Source organism: Orussus abietinus, unplaced genomic scaffold (genome assembly GCF_000612105.2).
Source record: "Orussus abietinus isolate OABI.00-Male unplaced genomic scaffold, Oabi_2.0 scaffold121, whole genome shotgun sequence".
Taxonomy (NCBI): domain Eukaryota; kingdom Metazoa; phylum Arthropoda; class Insecta; order Hymenoptera; family Orussidae; genus Orussus; species Orussus abietinus.
In genome coordinates, this window is record NW_019394278.1 from 112,251 (window position 1) to 130,614 (window position 18,364).

The following is an 18,364-nucleotide window of genomic DNA, read 5'->3' on the forward strand; positions in this document are numbered from 1 at the left end:
TATGTTAATATAGTTTTTAAATTGTAAAACACCTGGAAGTATTCCAGATTGGCGTATCTTAACATGTCAAATCTCATTTTTAGTTAAACAAAAGATGTGAAAACGGCTGCCTTTAAGTGGTATCTGGGCTCTATGTTGATACACTTTTTAAATCGTGAAACACCTGGAAGTATTCAAGATTCGAGCATCTTTGCTTGTAAAATCTCATTTTTAGTTAAACAAAAGATCTGAACACGGCTGCTTTTAGGTGGAACCTAGGCTCTATGTTAATATACTTTTTAAATCGTAAAACACCTGGAAGTATTTCAGATTCGAGCATCTTTGCATGTAAAATCTCATTTTTAGTTAATATACTTGTAGGATATTCGTTAAATATATAGAAAATTTAGGACAAATATTTTGTGCTACTAGGGAATTGTCCAGGATTCCTATTTCTAATTTTCCTCGGAAATTGTAGAATTATCATTGCCACGGAAATGCTTCATCTGACGTTTCATAAGGTGTCAGAGGTTATGTACACTATTAAAAAACGAATATTATAATTTTATAATATTTTTTTTCGAAGTATTATTCGAACATGGTAAACCAATTTTATAAAATATTTGAAGAAAATATATGAAATGTGTTATAAATTTAGGACATAAGTGTATTCATTTTCCCACGTAATTTCAGAAAATTATAACATAATGTGAATTCATGATATTTGTATTGTGAAGATAGAGAATTGTTTTGTTGGTGGAGGGCACTTTTGCGGGGCAGATCGCCTGCCACGTAAACCTGATTCCCAAACATTTTTTACCCCTTTTCGATCCCACCCTTTCGAATTAAAGATGCAAGTACTCGGATCTGGGATGTGAGGGGCATCTTGTGTAAAGCTGGTTGGATCAGCTCAGGAAAGTGCAGCTTTCGGGGTTCGTTGGACCCGAAGACTTGCGGAATAGAAGTAGAACGCGCGTGAAAGCACTGCTTAAACCTCCGAATAAAATGCATCCCGACAGGAATAAAAATCCCATTTTTAAAAGGCACTGATAACAGTTTTATAAAGTCACGTCTCGCTAACAAGGAAGGTATCTCAGGTCGATCTCTCCGATTTCATTTCTTTTATAATATGTTATAGTAGACTAAAAACTAAGCGACACGTATTTTTGATTATCTGCCATTAAACACTTTAAGGGGGTGAAACCACCATCCAAAGTAAAGCTTGTGAGGCGTGGCTCACCCCTTCATTTTTTTTTAATTGAAAAAATTATATTTTTCATTTCTCGTTATGAGAAAGCTTTTCCAAGTGGATTGGTTAAAAAATATTATGTTCTTGTGGTGAAACTGCCAAATCGCCCCTTGACATGCTTTACTTTGGATGGAGGTTTCACCCCCTTAAAGTGTTTAATGGCAGATAAAAAAAAATACGTGTCGCTTAGTTTTTAGTCTACTGTAACATATTATAAAAGAAATCAAATCGGAGAGATCGACCTGGGATACCTTCCTTGTTAGNATTGGTGAAACATAAACCTAAAACCCTCTAAATCATGATTTGGAGTTTCGAAACACTTCTTATGCCAAAATCTCACTTGATCCATTTTATATGAGATTATCTCATCCTTTACGCACAATAAGTCTATTCCAAGTAGTAATATTTTATGTTTAAAATTTAGGCGTGAGCAATAAATGTTTTCTAGGTTAATTCGAACTCAGGAAATTAATTAGAAATTGGTGAAACATAAACCTAAAACCCTCTAAATCATGATTTGGAGTTTCGAAACACTTCTTACTAGCACCTACACACGTAAGTGGGCACTCCTTGAGATATATTCCTTACCCAGGACACATCCCTTTGAGTGGAGTATCCTGAAGACGCTTCCACCGAGTTCGACTGATGCATTGAGGAAACCGCTGCTTTTCAGGTTTACTTGAGACTTGAGAATTCGGTGAACTGGATCAGTCATAAGAGGACTACTCGAATCGGAAGTGGAGGAACTTTCAGGAAGAGACGCCTATCTCCTATCCACGTAAAGATTTAGATAGAATACTATCTACACGTGCCATCCCACACTGAACGATAAGTACAATATACGTATACTAGATATATATGGAATATCCATACATCTATATGAAATCTATACTACGTATATGCGCTCATTAGATATTTTCCATCCCACATTGAACGATAAGTACAATATACGTATATTAGATATATATGGAATATCCATACATCTATATGAAATCTATATTACGTATATGCACTCATTAGATATGTTCCGGATAATCGCAGATGTTTAGGTTTGATATATGTATATTTGTAGAGATCTATAAGATGTCTATAAACAATACACACGTATATAATGCGTATATGATATGTATATGATCTGCGTGGTATTGAGGAGCCACTAAAAAATCCTGAATTCAATTTTCCACATCATACAATTCTAAAAGAATGAAATTATTTATGTGGTGTTACTAAGATGCTATCATTTTTTATTTTCTGTTCCGAATTAAATTTCTTAGATTATACATTTCCTGGGGCAAAATGATCTACCTGCTATTACTATGATGCTACCATTTTTTTGTTTCATGTCCTAGACAGAACTTTTATTTTTTAAATGATCTTGTAGCCTTTTCCCATTTTGTATTATTCACATTAAAGTTTTGATAGAGTCTTTTGTCGTACTGAAGTTAATTTTCGCAAAATGATCTATCTGCTGTTACCACGATGTTACCATTTTTTGTTTCATGTCCTAGACAGAACTTTTATTTTTTAAATGATCTTGTAGCCTTTTCCCATTTTGTATTATTCACATCGAAGTTTTGATAGTCTCTTGTGGTACTGGTGTCGATTTTCGCAAAATGATCTACCTGCTGTTACTACGATGTTACCATTATTTGTTTCATGTCCTAGACAGAACATTTATTTTTTAAATGACCATGTATCCTTTTCCCATTTTGTACTATTCACATTGCAGTTTTGATAGGGTGTTTTATCGTCCTGGTGTCGATTTTCGCAAAATGATCTACCTGCTGTTACTATGAAGTTACTATTTTTTGTTTCATGTCCTAGACAGAACTTTTATTTTTTAAATGACAATGTAGCTTTTTCCCATTTTGTATTATTCACATCAAAGTTTTGATAGTCTTTTGTCGTACTGGTGTCGATTTTCGCAAAATGATCTACCTGCTGTTACTATGAAGTTACCATTTTTTGTTTTATGTTCTAGACAGAACTTATATTTTTTAAATGACCATGTAGCCTTTTCCCATTTTGTATTATTCACATCGAAGTTTTAATAGGGTCTTTTATCGTCCTGGTGTCGATTCGTTTTCGCACACCAAGAAGCCTTCGCATGGTTTGACACTTTTTTGGCAAGCCTTGTCGGGGGAATTGACGAAGTTCCTGAGATTGAAGCTTCAACCAAGTTTGGAGGAGATCCTGTGATACCGCCGAAGCTCAAACTTATCTGTGGAGGGTTTCCAAAGGAATCGACAAGTTTTTAGTCCTTGCATTTTTTCCTGCGTCTCCGAAGTGTCCTTATGGGTGGGACTTTGTCCACGATGTTGTTAAGGGATGAAAGTTAAGCTTTAACAAAAGGAGGTAGAAAATGCGTCTGAACTTTTTCTATTTTGTAGGTATTTATATTTTCCGTAAGGACTTAAAGCATATTTTAGAAACCATCAGCTAAACTCCAGGATCTGGTAATTGAACTTTAGAAGGGTTATATTGAATAATATTTTTAACAAATATCATTGTGTAAAACAACGCGAAAAAATGAATTGGAACAACGATCATATTTTATACGTAATTAATTTCGAATTGGTTTTTCATTTACAGAAAGTATTAACCCTTTGAACACGGACTCATTTCGACATATGGGCGAAATTCGTCTGACCGTGCAGACAATATTGGACTAAACGTCGGGCGCCTTTAGGCGCTCTTAATAGCCAGTGGATTAACCACGTGGAATTATCAAACACACGTGTAAATCCTTTTCCGGCAGGATACAATGCAGAAAATATATGAATAATTTAAAATATATGAACTATTGAACTGAACAAGAGTTATGTTCAATATAGGAATAATATTTTTAATAAATATCATTGTATAAAAGAATGCGGAAAAATGTTTGAATTGGTACAACGATCATATTTTATACGTAATTAATTTCGAAGAGCTTCTTTACTTACAGAAAGTATTAACCCTTTGGATACGGAGCTATTTCGACATATGGGCGAAATTCGTCTGACCGTGCAGACAATATTGGACTAAATGTCGCGCTCTTAATAGCCAATGGGTTAACCACGTGGAATTATCAAACGCACGTGTAAATCCTTTTCCGGCAGGATACAATGAAGAAAATATATGAAAATATATGAATTATCAGTGAGTAATATCGGCCGAACTCCACGTAATGTCAAGTCGTCACGTAATAGGAGATACCTTATCATACCATATGAGGCGCAATGTCAAGAATACATTTTCAAAAGTGACCTGCAAACACGTTTCTGGATTTCCACGGCAACCTTCCATTAAAGAAAAAAATGTTTCATAAATTCGAAATGCCTTTCCATCTCTAACATCATTATATTGTTCAATCATTTGTATCTTCAACATAAATACTTTTATTAAATTACTAATTTAATATTTTAACCTCTTTACGGTGATATTTTTTTTTCATCAACATATACGGAGTAAAAAATTTCCTTTCTAGAGGAATTTAATTACTTGCGTCAAACAAAATAATCCTTACTGAAGAAATTTCTTTGCTCCAGTAAAATGAATTTTGTCAAAAATCATCAGTGTTAATATTAAGTGGAAATAATTTTACGAAAAGAATTTTTCGTATATAATTGGTTTGAAGTATTAGTGATATTAACGAAAATTAAAACACATTTTGGATATAATGTTATATTGAACTTCAACGACCTAGTAATTGATATAAACAATGATTAATGGCGAATAAATGTCGTTTGAAGTTGATGCAAAAGGGAATTCACCGGTAATAAAAGTATAAAAAAATACATCCCGCAAATGAATAATTCCATTAAGTTCTAGTTTGTTACAAGGATATTATTAATTCTTTCAAAGTTTCTCCCTCTTTGAAGAGAAGGACTTTTCTTCCTACCACGTTCATGCCCACAAAATGTAACGATAATGAGTGAAACTTGGCAAAACTAAGTATAAGAAAATTTATCATTCCCTGTAATTTGCCTTATTTTCAATTAACTTCATTTTGTTGACAGCAGCCAGTAAAGATCTAGTAGGCACAAGGATTTCTCTTTTTTTCCTACAAAATGATTTTTTCATGCAAAACATTTCCATGAAAAAAAAAAAAGAAATGAATTCACCTCTCTAACCTCATTACGATGTCAACTTTTCCGTCAGCATAAGAGCGTACACACATTTTAAAATGAAATTTCGAAAGTCGGAACCAAGGGGGGAAGCTAAGAGCAGCTGACAAAAGCCCAACTCGTCTTTGTGCAGCCCCGAATCTTTCCTTTTTCTTCTATTTTGCACCCCATTCGTATATTACGAAGGGCGAGTCCCATTGTCTCGCGAATGGAAGGCTGCACTTTGGGGAAGAATTCGCCGATCGCGAAAGAAAAATTCGGGGGTGCAGGAAGAAGTCGGGTTTACGGTTTATATGGTGTACAGATTCGTTTGAAATTTTACCACAGGAATGTTTTACGCTTTTGGAGGCTTAGGATCGAAAATGAAGAGTTTTAGGACCTAGCTCGAATAATTTAGAATACGAAAGAAAAATTCGGGGGTGCAGGAAGAAGTCGGGTTTACACGGTGTAGGATTTACGGTTTATATCGTGTACCGATTCATTTGAAATTTTACCACGGGAATGTAGAGGCCCTACAGTAGGTGTTGAAACTCACGAAAATTCATTTCTCATCGAAAATTTATTTATTTATCATGGACTAGAACCAACATGGCGTGGTCCGGGTACGTTTCTGATGTTTTACGCTTCTTGGAGGCTTAGGATCGAAAATGAAGAGTTTTAGGACCTAGCTCGAATAATTTAGAATACGAAAGAAAAATTCAGGGGTGCAGGAAGAAGTCGGGTTTACGGTTTATATGGTGTACCGATTCGTTTGAAATTTTACCACGGGAATATGGAGACCCTAAAGTAGGCCTTGAAACTCGCGAAATTTAATTTTACATCGAAAATTTATTTATTTATCATGGACTAGAATCAACATGGCTTGAAAGTGGCATTCGAAGAGTCAATCGTTTATGAAACATTTCTGTGAACTGAATGTACCGAATTGTATGAAATTTTTCACGTGATTATGGAGGTCCTAGGGAAGGTCCTGACATCCATGGAATTTCATTCTTAACAAAAATTTATAAAATGCTAATAAACAAATTAAAAATCATTCAATTTAATGGGTAACAGGATGATGTGAAAGTGGCATCCGCGGAGTCAATTGTTTATGAAACATTTCTATGAATTGAATGTACTGTATTGTATGAAAACTTCTTCAACGAGGTAATTGGCCCCGAGTCAATTAAACTATAAAAAATATTATTAATTACTCCTAATCATTCTGTCACTAAATGCACTTCCTTATTCGGTAGCAGCAGTTTCGAACGTAATTATTATTACTTCTCACTTTCATTTCTTTCATTCCACTTTACATTTTAATAATTAACCGAGAGAAGAACGCACCAACCCCAACTAAAACGTTTACGCAAATTGTCTTGTTGATAATAACCAGAGAAAAAATTGTTCAAGCTAATATTCTGCAGTTAAATAAAATTCCGCAAATTAACTCAACGTTCTCCTAGCCCTGGAATTAACATATCTGAAATTTAAACAATCGCCTGCATTGAAATAAAAAAATATAACCAGGATCTGAAACGTCAATGAATTCGTTAGGGTTAAACTGTTTCCAGATATTATGGTGGGTGCTTATTTGATCATTATTTTTTAATATCCGTGTTTTTCGTTCGCCGGAAATAATATTAATAATTTGGCTATAATTATTTCGGGGTGAAGCGATATGTTTTGCAATGAAACGACAGAATCGCTGGTTGTATTTGTATCGGCGTTTCCTGAGAGCACTTTCGTGCTCAACAGGTTGCCATTGTCATCCCGAACATGATTTACCCATACCCTTCAAATCCAATTGTCAACGTTTTCCCAACGGAATGAAAATCAGCCTGGATTAAAATAAACCCTGTTTGAAACGGCCCGACGTGATGAGTACAACTGTACAGAATATTCGGTCCGCATATAATTATTTTCGGTTTTGCCTGGCACTTTCGTTTACGATAAAATGATCTTTCGCAATTATTAAACAATGCACTCGTTATCACGGCGAGTCCTTCGAGGGTCCATCCGTAAATATTACCCTTCGTTCCACATCGGTGATACAATTCTATAACACATATTTATTATCCTAAAATCACATACATTATTAAATCCACTTAATTATTAATAACATCGTATCGGTCGTTAAACGCAAATTGAGCATCATACCCGCGATACGGATTTTAATTGAATTTTATTAAATGTATGCGATTGAAAAGAAAAATTGCTTCGTTAAATTAAGTCGTTTATGCCAAATTAGTTTATTTATTGGGCGATCGACCACTTTGCCGCGGAATATTGTTATATCAAGTAATTAGCTCAAATTCTGGGCTTTAGTTAAATTATTTAATGATAGAGTCAAGTGTCCGAATTTGAAAGCGAAATTAAAATTGAAAAATCAATTTTAAATCGTGAGGTTGGGACTTTATTTGTCGTATATACGTTCAGGTGAATAAATTCCATTAAATGTATGCAATTAAAAAGAAAAATTGGTTCGTTAAATTAAGTCGTTTATGCCAAATTATTTTATTTATTGGGCAATCGACCACTTTGCCGCGGAATATTGTTATATCAAGTAATTAGCTCAAATTCTGGGCTTTAGTTAAATTATTTAATGATAGAGTCAAGTGTCCGAATTTGAAAGCGAAGGGTTAAATTGAATAATCAATTTTAAATCGCGAGGTTGGAATTCGACTTTATTTGTCGTATATACATTTAGGTGAATAAATTCCATTAAATGTATGTAAATAAAAAAAAAAAATGGTCCGTTAAATTAAGTCGTTTACGCCAAGTTATTTTATTTATTGGGCAATCGACCACTTTGCCGTGGAATATTGTTATACCACGTAATTGGCTTAATTTCTGGGCTTTGGTTAAATTATTTAATGGTAGAGTCAAGTGTCCGAATTTAAAAACGAAATTAAAATTGAAAAATCAATTTTAAATTGTGAGGTTGGGATTCAACTGTATTTATTGTAGATACTTTCAGGTGAATAAAGAGCAATATTCGTTAATTCAATCAGGTGAACCGGATTGATTCGGTTAGAGCTATTCTCTATTGAGTGTATAATGCAACTACTATCCGCAGGAGGTGCAGTCGGGATGCAGTCAGCCAAGGGATTGGTGCTTCCAGGTTTGCAACAGGTCTCACCAGCCAGGAGAAACTTCATAAACTCTATTCAGTGGAGTTGGAATTGCAGAATTCGTTATATAGAATCTCTGTGATACGCGGTGAAGAATTTACGATCAGTCTTGACCCCCAAAGTTCGATTTTTGGATGGGAGAGAGTTATGAAAGGGTGCCCAACATCAGCTGGAAAACATTACACTGGTTTTGCTCAGAAAAAGAGTGGTTTTTAAATTGTTCATAACTATGAGCATCCTTCGATGCAATATATAACGAATAATACAAGTGTTATTTACAGGAGATAAGGTGTGCATATAGGCAGCCAAAATTAAATAGTTCTTGTCACAGCGACTAAAGGGATTTTATTAACAATATCATTCCATTTGATGTTAATGCAGTTCTCAAAGTATTAATAAAATTGAAATAGCAGGGCTTCTTATGTCAAGATTCGTCAAGTATAAATTTAACATCGATAATGATGTACCGTCTTAAATTGTACTTAAATGTGGTATTTCATATTTCCCTGTACTTGTTCGAAAAAAGGGTAGTTTTAAAACTGTTAATACTATTATTATTTATGTTATTACTATAACTATTAGCATCCTTAAATGCAATATACAACCCATGATACAATTGTTACCTCCAGGAGATAAAGTGTGCATATAGGCAGCCAAAATTAAACAATCATTGTCCTAGCGACTAAAGCGATTTTATTAACAATATGATTCCATTTGATGTTGATGCAGTCCTGATAGTATTAATAAAATTAAAATAGCAGGGCTTTTTATGCCAAGTTTCGTCAAGTATAAATTTAACATCGATAATGTTGTCCCGTCTTCTGTCGTTTACTCCTCGTTAAGTGCAATATATTGCGAGGGATACAGCTGTTATCTGTAAGAGATACGGTCGACGTGTCAGTCAGCCAGGATTCAGTGTTTCCCGGTTCGCAACAGGTTTCATCGACCGGGGGACCCCTCGCAAACTTTATTTAGTGAAGTTCAAATCGCAGTCTCCATTACGTTCAACTTTCCGAACCATCCGCTTCAAGCATAATTGAGCTCCCTGCATTAAGGCGATATGAAAGGGTTATTCTATATATATCAAGACGTGAAACGATAAGACTTTTTTCCAAATAGGATGCATCAAATCATTTGAAACTTCATCACGAGATTGTAGAGGCCCTAAGGAAAAACGCGATGTTCGCGAAATTCATTTTTTGGACAGAAATATTTTTTTTTATTCTTGTCCGCGAAAAAAAACTATTTTTGTCCAAAAAAATGAAATTTCATGAGATTGCGAAGGCCCTAAGGAAGAACGCGATGCTCGCGAAAATCATTTTTTGGACAGAAATAGATTTTTTTATTCTTGTCCGCGAAAAAAAAATTATTTTTCTCCAAAAAAATGAAATTTCACGAGATTGCGAAGGTCCTAAGGAAGAACGCGATGCTCGTGGAATTTCATTTTTTTGGACCAAAATAGTTTTCTTAATTCTTGTCCGAGATAAATACGCTTTTTTTTTTGGTGCGAAAAATTAAATTTCACGAGCATCGTGTTACAAAAGATTAGTAACAATTTTGTCTGTTGTCTTACATTCTCTTATTTTCAATATTTATTTATTTATAAATAGCTTTCCTTTTTGGCATGATAAGTTCGTGCGTAATCTCGTGATGAAATTTCAAATGATTCGGTGCACCCATTTTGGAGAAAAGTTTTATAAATATTTTAACTTTTTAGTATGTATATACTAACACTCATACATTCATACGTTTTTGTGACATTTTCACTTTTTTAAAACATTTAGTTCCCCATTTTGCATCTCATACGTATCAATAAACAACCGAGAAAGACGTAGTTAACCGTCAATAGATTAGCAACAATTTTTTCTATTGTCTTACGTTCCCTTATTTTCAACATTTCTTTATTTATAAACAGCTTTACTTTTTCGAGGGATAAGTTCAATTGACATTCAGTAGTAACACACGGATTAGGATACGGCTGTGGATTTCAGTAGATAAGGTCGACATATAGTCAGCCAGGATTCAGCGTTTCCCGATTTGCAACAGGTTCCGTCTCTCGAGTGAGGTCCCGCAAAGTTTATTCAAGAGAATTTCAACAGTTGTCTACGTCATGATAAGATTGTGAAGTAATCTACTTTAAATATGCAGAAGGAAGTTTCCCATTTCGACCCTCCCTTTTAACCTTTTTTCATGATTCCGCTCTACCGTCGAAATTCAGACAGTACGTGCATAAGTAATTATAAACAATTTGTGGAGGATGTTAGATTCGCATTTATACATACAATCAAAGCATTGGAATATAATAAAAAGTTCACACATTTTTGCGATTTAGGTGCATGGGTTGTGCAAAAGAATCATGACGAATAATTCAGTACGTGCATAAGTAATTATAAGCACTTTGTGGAGGATGTTAGATTCGCACTTATACATACAATCAAAGCATTGGAAAATAATAAAAAGTTCAATATTCGTTCCGCTATTTCATTGTGGGAGCAAACCGTGTGATTTTGATTTTAAATATTTTTGAAACGTTTATAATGTATTCGGCAGATAATATTTAAAAAATACTTGTATTAAAATGAAACGAAATGTTTTGTACATCNAGTATCAGCATGCGGCGTGGTTACGCTTATCAGGAGATACGATTGATGTATGGTCAGCCAGGATTAAGTGTTTCCCGCTTTGCAACAGGTCTAAGCCACGGAGGATTAATACTGCCACTACCTCTAAAGTTCAAATAATAATGTTCTAAATAATAATTTTCAATAACATATAACAGTAGGACCAAAATAAATTTAATAGAATCTAAGAGAAGTTTAATACGAATTCAGTAAAATAAAAATTCCATCTTTCAGACATTAAGGACCGGTTGCTCCAATACTCGGGTTAAAATCCTTAATCAAGAATTATTTAACACGTGATTAGAGTTAATCGCTCGATTTCGAGGGGTTACCCTTAAAAAATCCTTAATCGCGGATTACTTAACGCGTGATTGAAGCTAACCGCTCGATTTAGGGTGGTTACCCTTAAAAAATCCTTAATCGAGGATTATTTAACGCGTGATTGAAGTTAACCGCTCGATTTAGGGTGGTTATCCTTATAAAATCCTTAATCGAGGATTATTTAACGCGTCATTAGAGTTAATCGCTCGATTTCGAGGGGTTACCCTTAAAAAATCCTTAATCGCGGATTACTTAACGCGTGATTGAAGTTAACCGCTCGATTTAGGGTGGTTACCCTTATAAAATCCTTAATCGAGGATTATTTAACGCGTCATTAAAGTTAGTCGATCGATTTCGAGTGGTTACCCTTAAAAAATCCCTAATGGTGATTAAAGTTAGTTGATCGATTTTGGGTGGTTACCCTTAAAATTAAGGGTTAATTTAATCCGCGATTAGAGTTTATTGCTCGATTTCGGGTATCTATTTTATATACACTCAAAGTCTAGATGTCCGGACATGGTACGTAATATATATATATCATAGAAATCTTCAATAGATGGTCCATAGATATTCATACGTATTTGTAAAAAAAATTAAATTCATAACACTTTTCGAGCAGAGTCTGTTTGAGAACTTGTTCAGTACAGTTTTATCAAGTTGGAATTTGGATATAAACATTAAGTATGTACGAAAAATGTCAGGTCACATGAGGTGTATTTTTATATTTCTAAACATATTTTCAACGATGTTCATTAACCTTTGGTAGACGTCTACTAGAGCTATTACATATTTTGTATGCGTCAAGAGATATGTAGATATTTGTAAATCATTAGTGGATATATAATTTTCATCTACAATATGCATATATTTATATACATCCCTTAGATATTTCTTTAGGTGGATGATAGACGATATACATTTGCTATACCTATAGACCTAATTTAGACGATTAATTTACGTATATTCCACTTCATGGGTTGCCTGGGTACCTGACGTAGGATTTTAATCTCTGTATAAGTAACCTTTTATCGGTGGGATAATATTCCATACGTACAATGTAATCACGGTAGACAAGTTAGAATCCCCGGTGTAATATTAACGTTGCCAAACATCTCTCCTACCCCGGCGCGGAAACGGTAACAGTAGTGCCTTTCCGCGTTGACGCCGCGCCAAGTGGAGCGCGCGATGCGGGATACAGCTGTGATCCGCAGGAGATACGGCCGGCGAGCAGTCAGCCAGGATCCGGCGTTTCCCGGTTCGCAACAGGTCCCACCGACCCGCGACCGGGAGGAACCTACATCGACACGTGCACGCGCAAGGGCGCGCGCGCGTCGACTGAGGCGCGGGGCAGGGTGCATCTCCCTTACCCCCACCACCACTCCCGGCCGATGCACCAACACCAGCGCCACCGATGCCGACTCACATGCTCGCCACGCGTTTTCACAATTGCCGTGCACGCGTCTCTCCTTTTTTCCCCCCTAATCCCTCCGCCACGGGAAATTCGTCCTTTGTGTGCCGCATGGCGGGTAAGATCTTACGTCGCAATGCGCAACACGGGGAAATATATTTTTTACGTCGAAAATGACCCGGGGAAGTATTAAAGAATTTCCCATGTGAATATGGGGCCCTAGGGAAGGTCCTGAGACTCATGGAATTTCATTCTTTATCAAGAGTTTATAAAATTCTAATAAATAAATTGAAAACATTACATTTCATGGACGCCAGGATTTTCCTTCGGGTCTTCATATTCTCGTGGTAAAATTTCAAACGATTCGGATATCCAGTTTGAAGGAAAGCGATGTAAACTATTGACCTCATAGATGCCACTTTCATATCACCTTAAAGATATTTCAGGATGGAATTGTTGCAATAAAGGAATCACTTCTTCAACGAGGAAACTGGACCCGAGTCAATGAAATTGTACAAAATATTATTAATTACTCTTAATCAACAATCAGCAAAAATTTAAAGTCGTTGGGCCAGCCCAGTGATCCAAAAACCACTAACATGCCCACGTCCGAAATCCACGACTTCAAATAATTTGAAACGTTTTTTAATATTCGCTCATCAACTGCTCTACCCCCGACCCTCTCGATACTAAAACTGACATTGCTTAAAATACTTGGGACGGTAATACCAACAAAACTAGAAAGGCGTAGTCCCTAAACCGGCAGAGTGAGCCGTCATACATTATTAAGACAACGAAAAGACATACAAATAACACCAACATCAAATTCACCATCAGCGCAGTCTACAACCCGCGAAGTCCAATTTCTCCCCGGTTTGGCCAAAATGTTGAAATTGATTCGCCAGCAATAGCAAAACTTTAAATTCGTTGGGCCAGCCTAGTGATCCGAAAACCACTAACATGCCCACGTCCGAAATCCACGACCTCGAGCAATTTGAGACGTTTTTTAACATCTGCTCATCAAGTGTTAAACCCCCGATCCTCTCGATTCATTCTATTAATACTGACGTTGCTTAAAATACTTGGGACGGTAATACCAACAAAACTAGAAAGGCGTAGTCCCTAAACCGGCAGAGTGAGCCATCATACATTCTTAAGACAACGAAAAGACACACAAATAACACCAACATCAAATTCACCATCAGCGCAGTCGAAAACCCGCAAAGTCCAATTTCTCCCCCGTTTGTCCAAAACGTTGAAATTAGTCCTTCAGCAATAGCAAAACTCTAACCTCGTCGAATCACCCCAGTAATCCAAAAACCACTACCATGCCCACGTCCGAAATCCACGGCCCCAAATAACGTCAGACATTTTTTAATATCCGCTCACCAAGTGTTCAACCCCCGACCCTCGGAATTCGTTCCCTACGTCCTCACGAGGCTCCATCAACGGCACGATAAAAAGTGCCGATGACAACCATCCCCACGGATGCGGATCCCCATAACTTCTCCCCAACCGGCGTGACTCCATCCCCGAAGAAGTGCTCCGTCCAGTCGCGCATCCCCGCATCAACTGGTACCCCAGATTCCCTAGGCAAGCCCAATCTGCGTGGGTAGCATCGATTTCGTCAGTGCTCGCACTTACGTGACATCCCCGGGGTACAGGGGTTGCATAACTCGCCCCCACCCCAGGCGGTGCGTCTACTCACCGACTACGAAGACCATATTCTTTGTCCATCGCAGCAGCTCCCGTCGAATGTGTCTGCGTTCCTGTATGCAGCGGGCATAGGGGCAATCCGCCATTTTTGAAATCACATCTTAGGATGTGTGCGGGGGTGCGGGCCGGGTGGTGCCTGGTGTTCCCGCGTGGCGTGCGTGGCCGCGTCTGGCGCGCGAGTGCGCGCGCGCGGCGCCGAGGCAGGAAGTGCAGCGCGCCCCTCTCCCTCCCCCGCGCTCGCCCTCGGTCCGGGGCCGGCCGCGTGCCCGGCGCGTGTTCGCGCGCGCGCGCGCCACTCGTGACGTCACGCGTGACGTAACGTGCGCCCGGGCGGTGGGGGGGCGCGGAGCGTCGCCGTGTCGCCGAGAGGGGTGGCGGCGCGTGTCGGTGAGCGCGCGCGCGGCCGGGTGGGTTAGGGCGTATGCGCACGCGCGCCTACCCGCACTCGCTCGAGCTCGCTCCAAGGCCCTCGTCCTTCTCCGTCCCGCGAGCTTCTGGTGGCGCCCTCTGTCTCCTTCTTCCGGCCTGGCGCGCTACCCCTCTGCGAATGGCGCCGATTTCGAGGGACCTTCTGTCGAGCCGCCACCTGGAACAGTCAACGGGTGGTTTCTTTTTTAGTTAAGGTGAAGTGATACACGTCGAGGAACTTGATCGACGTCGGTAAAGAAGGTTTTTCTAAGTACATACGTTGCCGACGTTCGTTTCATAGAGGCTATAAGGAAAGTCCTGACACCTATGAAATTTCAATTTTTTTATAAATTTGTTTATACTTATTTTACAAAATTGTTCGAAGGAAATAAAATTGAATGAGTGTCGAGACCTTCCTTTTAGTCTTCATGTTCACGTTGTAAAGTTTCATACAATTCGGTATACCCAGTTGAGATGTCAGACATTTACGGAGGGAAATAAAAAAGTTAAAACATTGGATTGCAATATTTAAACATATTCCTAACGTCCGCAACTGGTTAGAGGTGCTTTAGTTGGTTGCATAAACCTACCACCACCGAATACAGACTAGCAAAGCCGCACTAATTCGCTCTATATACCACCCACCGCCCACCCACCCACCCACCCTCTTCTGAAAAAGGTCACAGACGAAAAGGTCTCCGTTTTGCACAATCTAATTGAACGCGATTACATAATTACCGACTCATTAGTCAGATTTAAATAAACAATTCACTAATCGGCTGAGATGTCAGACATTTACAGAGGGAAATAAAAAAGTTAAAACATTGGATTGCAATATTTAAACATATTCCTAACGTCCGCAACTGGTTAGAGGTGCTTTAGTTGGCTGCACAAACCTACCACCACCGAATACAGACTAGCAAAGCCGCACTAATTCGCTCTATATACCACCCACCGCCCACCCACCCACCCACCCTCTTCTGAAAAAGGTCGCAGACGAAAAGGTCTCCGTTTTGCACAATCTAATTGAACGCGATTACATAATTACCGACTCATTAGTCAGATTTAAATAAACAATTCACTAATCGGCTGAGATGTCAGACATTTACAGAGGGAAATAAAAAAGTTAAAACATTGGATTGCAATATTTAAACATATTCCTAACGTCCGCAACTGGTTAGAGGTGCTTTAGTTGGCTGCACAAACCTACCACCACCGAATACAGACTAGCAAAGCCGCACTAATTCGCTCTATATACCACCCACCGCCCACCCACCCACCCTCTTCTGAAAAAGGTCACAGACGAAAAGGTCTCCGTTTTGCACAATCTAATTGAACGCGATTACATAATTACCGACTCATTAGTCAGATTTAAATAAACAATTCCCTAATCGGATGAGATGTCAGACATTTACGGGGGGAAAAAAAGAAATTAAAACACTGGATTGCAAATATTTAAATATATTCCTAAATGCGTATTGTTAAGGAAGGGTGATAAGCTGTTCATGGAAAGTTATTTCCTTAGTTAGGGACCCCTTTCTGTATATTAAATTCTCACGGCCAGTTAGGGGAGAGTACATTCATGTAAGGGATGGGAGGGTAAGTGGGTGGAGGATCTTTCTTTGAGTCCCCCACCCCATCAGGGGTGTGCAACCAGAGGCAGAGTACTAAAGGGGTGTCTCATCCATACGACACCCGTTGGGGAGCAGAAACGTATTTTCTTGAACAGAAAAATACGATCAGAACTTTCGACACAGATAAGAAGCCGCGGTTCGATACATATTTGGCGCGAGATTCAACTCAATTTTGCTGAACTGAACATGAATCAATATTTAACCTTCAGTAATAAATGTTGGATCACGCTAAATAAAAAGTGCGTGACTAATTACTAACTTCATTCGATCTTTATATTGTGACCATGGAGTAATATTAAGAGATACAACGCCATGTATTGAAATCGTCCACAATTTAATGGTCTGGTACCGAGAGCGCCTCCTTGATGAAATTTTGCAATTAAAAATTATCGTCTGCTGGTCTTTATTACGCCACAAACATCACATTCTGTAAATCATGCGCAGATTATCGTATCGCTTTGCGTACCTTCCCTAGTAGCATAGAATAATTTCTAAATATTTCTTTGTAATCTTTGCAAAAATCTCAAGCGACAGATTTCTCAAGATCTCTTGTAGATTTCATTCGAAGATATTTGAAATATTTCTTGAAAATCTCAATGACTCAATGATAATAAAAATACATTTTTTTCACATAATACGTGTATTATAATTTTATAATAATTCCAGAAGCCACATTTACAAATCTATAAATTGGTATAGAATAAAAAAAACTCATCCCAGAAAATTATAAACAACGTGTACTAAGGGACCTCCGAATATAAACTACATAATTTACCCTCGCAATTTCACAAAATCATAACGTAATGTCATAAAATAGTAAATTAATTTACAAGTTCGCAACAAATGTATATCTATTCACTATTAAGACATAAAATGTATAACTGTATTACAACCTTATGCACTAAAAATGTATGACTTTTTTAGATAGTATATTTATCAAAGGAGTCGAACAATAGCTCGAATGCCTGTCCCGAAAAAGTGTCAGCAGGTTGAAACAGTCCAGTTTACCAGCTATTCCTCTCTCCTGGACGCGCCGCGACGCCCCACCCTCCGGGGGGTGCACCCCCACGGGGGCGCGTCCCCCACCCCGGTCCAGCGTCCCCGAAACGGAATGGTACTTCCTCAAATGAAACATTGCCGGTAAGAAGAGCGTCCGTCGGTGGGTGGGGGGTGGCGAAGGTGAGGGTGGAGGTGGCGTCGCGGCGGTGGTGGTGGGTACTCTCGCGGGTCCGCGGCCCGCGGGGGTGGGGGCGGTAGGGGTGGTTTCGCGTGGCCGCGGGGGGCGGGTGGGCGCCGCCGGGGTAAGGGGGTGGCGGAAGGAGGCCGAGGGAAAGAGGAGCAGAGTGCCCCTAATATGCAACAAGAGAAAAAGAATTGGCGATCAATAGGTAGTAGCTGGTAAGCGTCCTTTCATCCACCCCGCGACCCACCCACCCCCGTCGTCCTTTCCACCTGCCCTTCCCCTCGCGCCTTCACCTGCAGCGACCCAAACCACTGGCGCCGCGCATCTACCACCCCCGACCACCCACCGACGCCCCACGCGGACGACCCTTAGTCCGACGTGGAATCTCCGCGCCGCCGACGCCGTCACCTTCGTCCACCGGGACGGACGCCGACGCCAGCGCCGCCACCCCCCGGGTTACTCCCGCCCACCTGCCGACTACGGAAACCTGCTGCGACTTTCGCGGACCTACCCTAGTAGCACAAAATGTTCCTTATGTATTTCCTACACTGTTAAACAAAGAATATGATCATTTTATAACACATTAGTTGGGGGTTTCATTCAATGTTATACTAATTTTA

At 38.7% G+C, this 18,364-nt stretch overlaps 1 protein-coding gene across 1 annotated transcript in view; it reads right to left on the reverse strand.

Annotated features, from left to right (window-relative positions):
* The window catches only part of LOC105703733 (mushroom body large-type Kenyon cell-specific protein 1), an 81,441-nt gene extending 66,723 nt beyond the window's left edge, over nucleotides 1-14,718 (reverse strand). Inside the window, exon 1 of the mRNA XM_012432333.1 lies at nucleotides 14,512-14,718. Coding sequence (XP_012287756.1) covers nucleotides 14,512-14,605 — 94 coding nt within the window. The 5' untranslated portion in view covers nucleotides 14,606-14,718. The remainder of the gene's footprint in view (nucleotides 1-14,511) is intronic.
* Nucleotides 14,719-18,364: the final 3,646 nt, after the last annotated feature.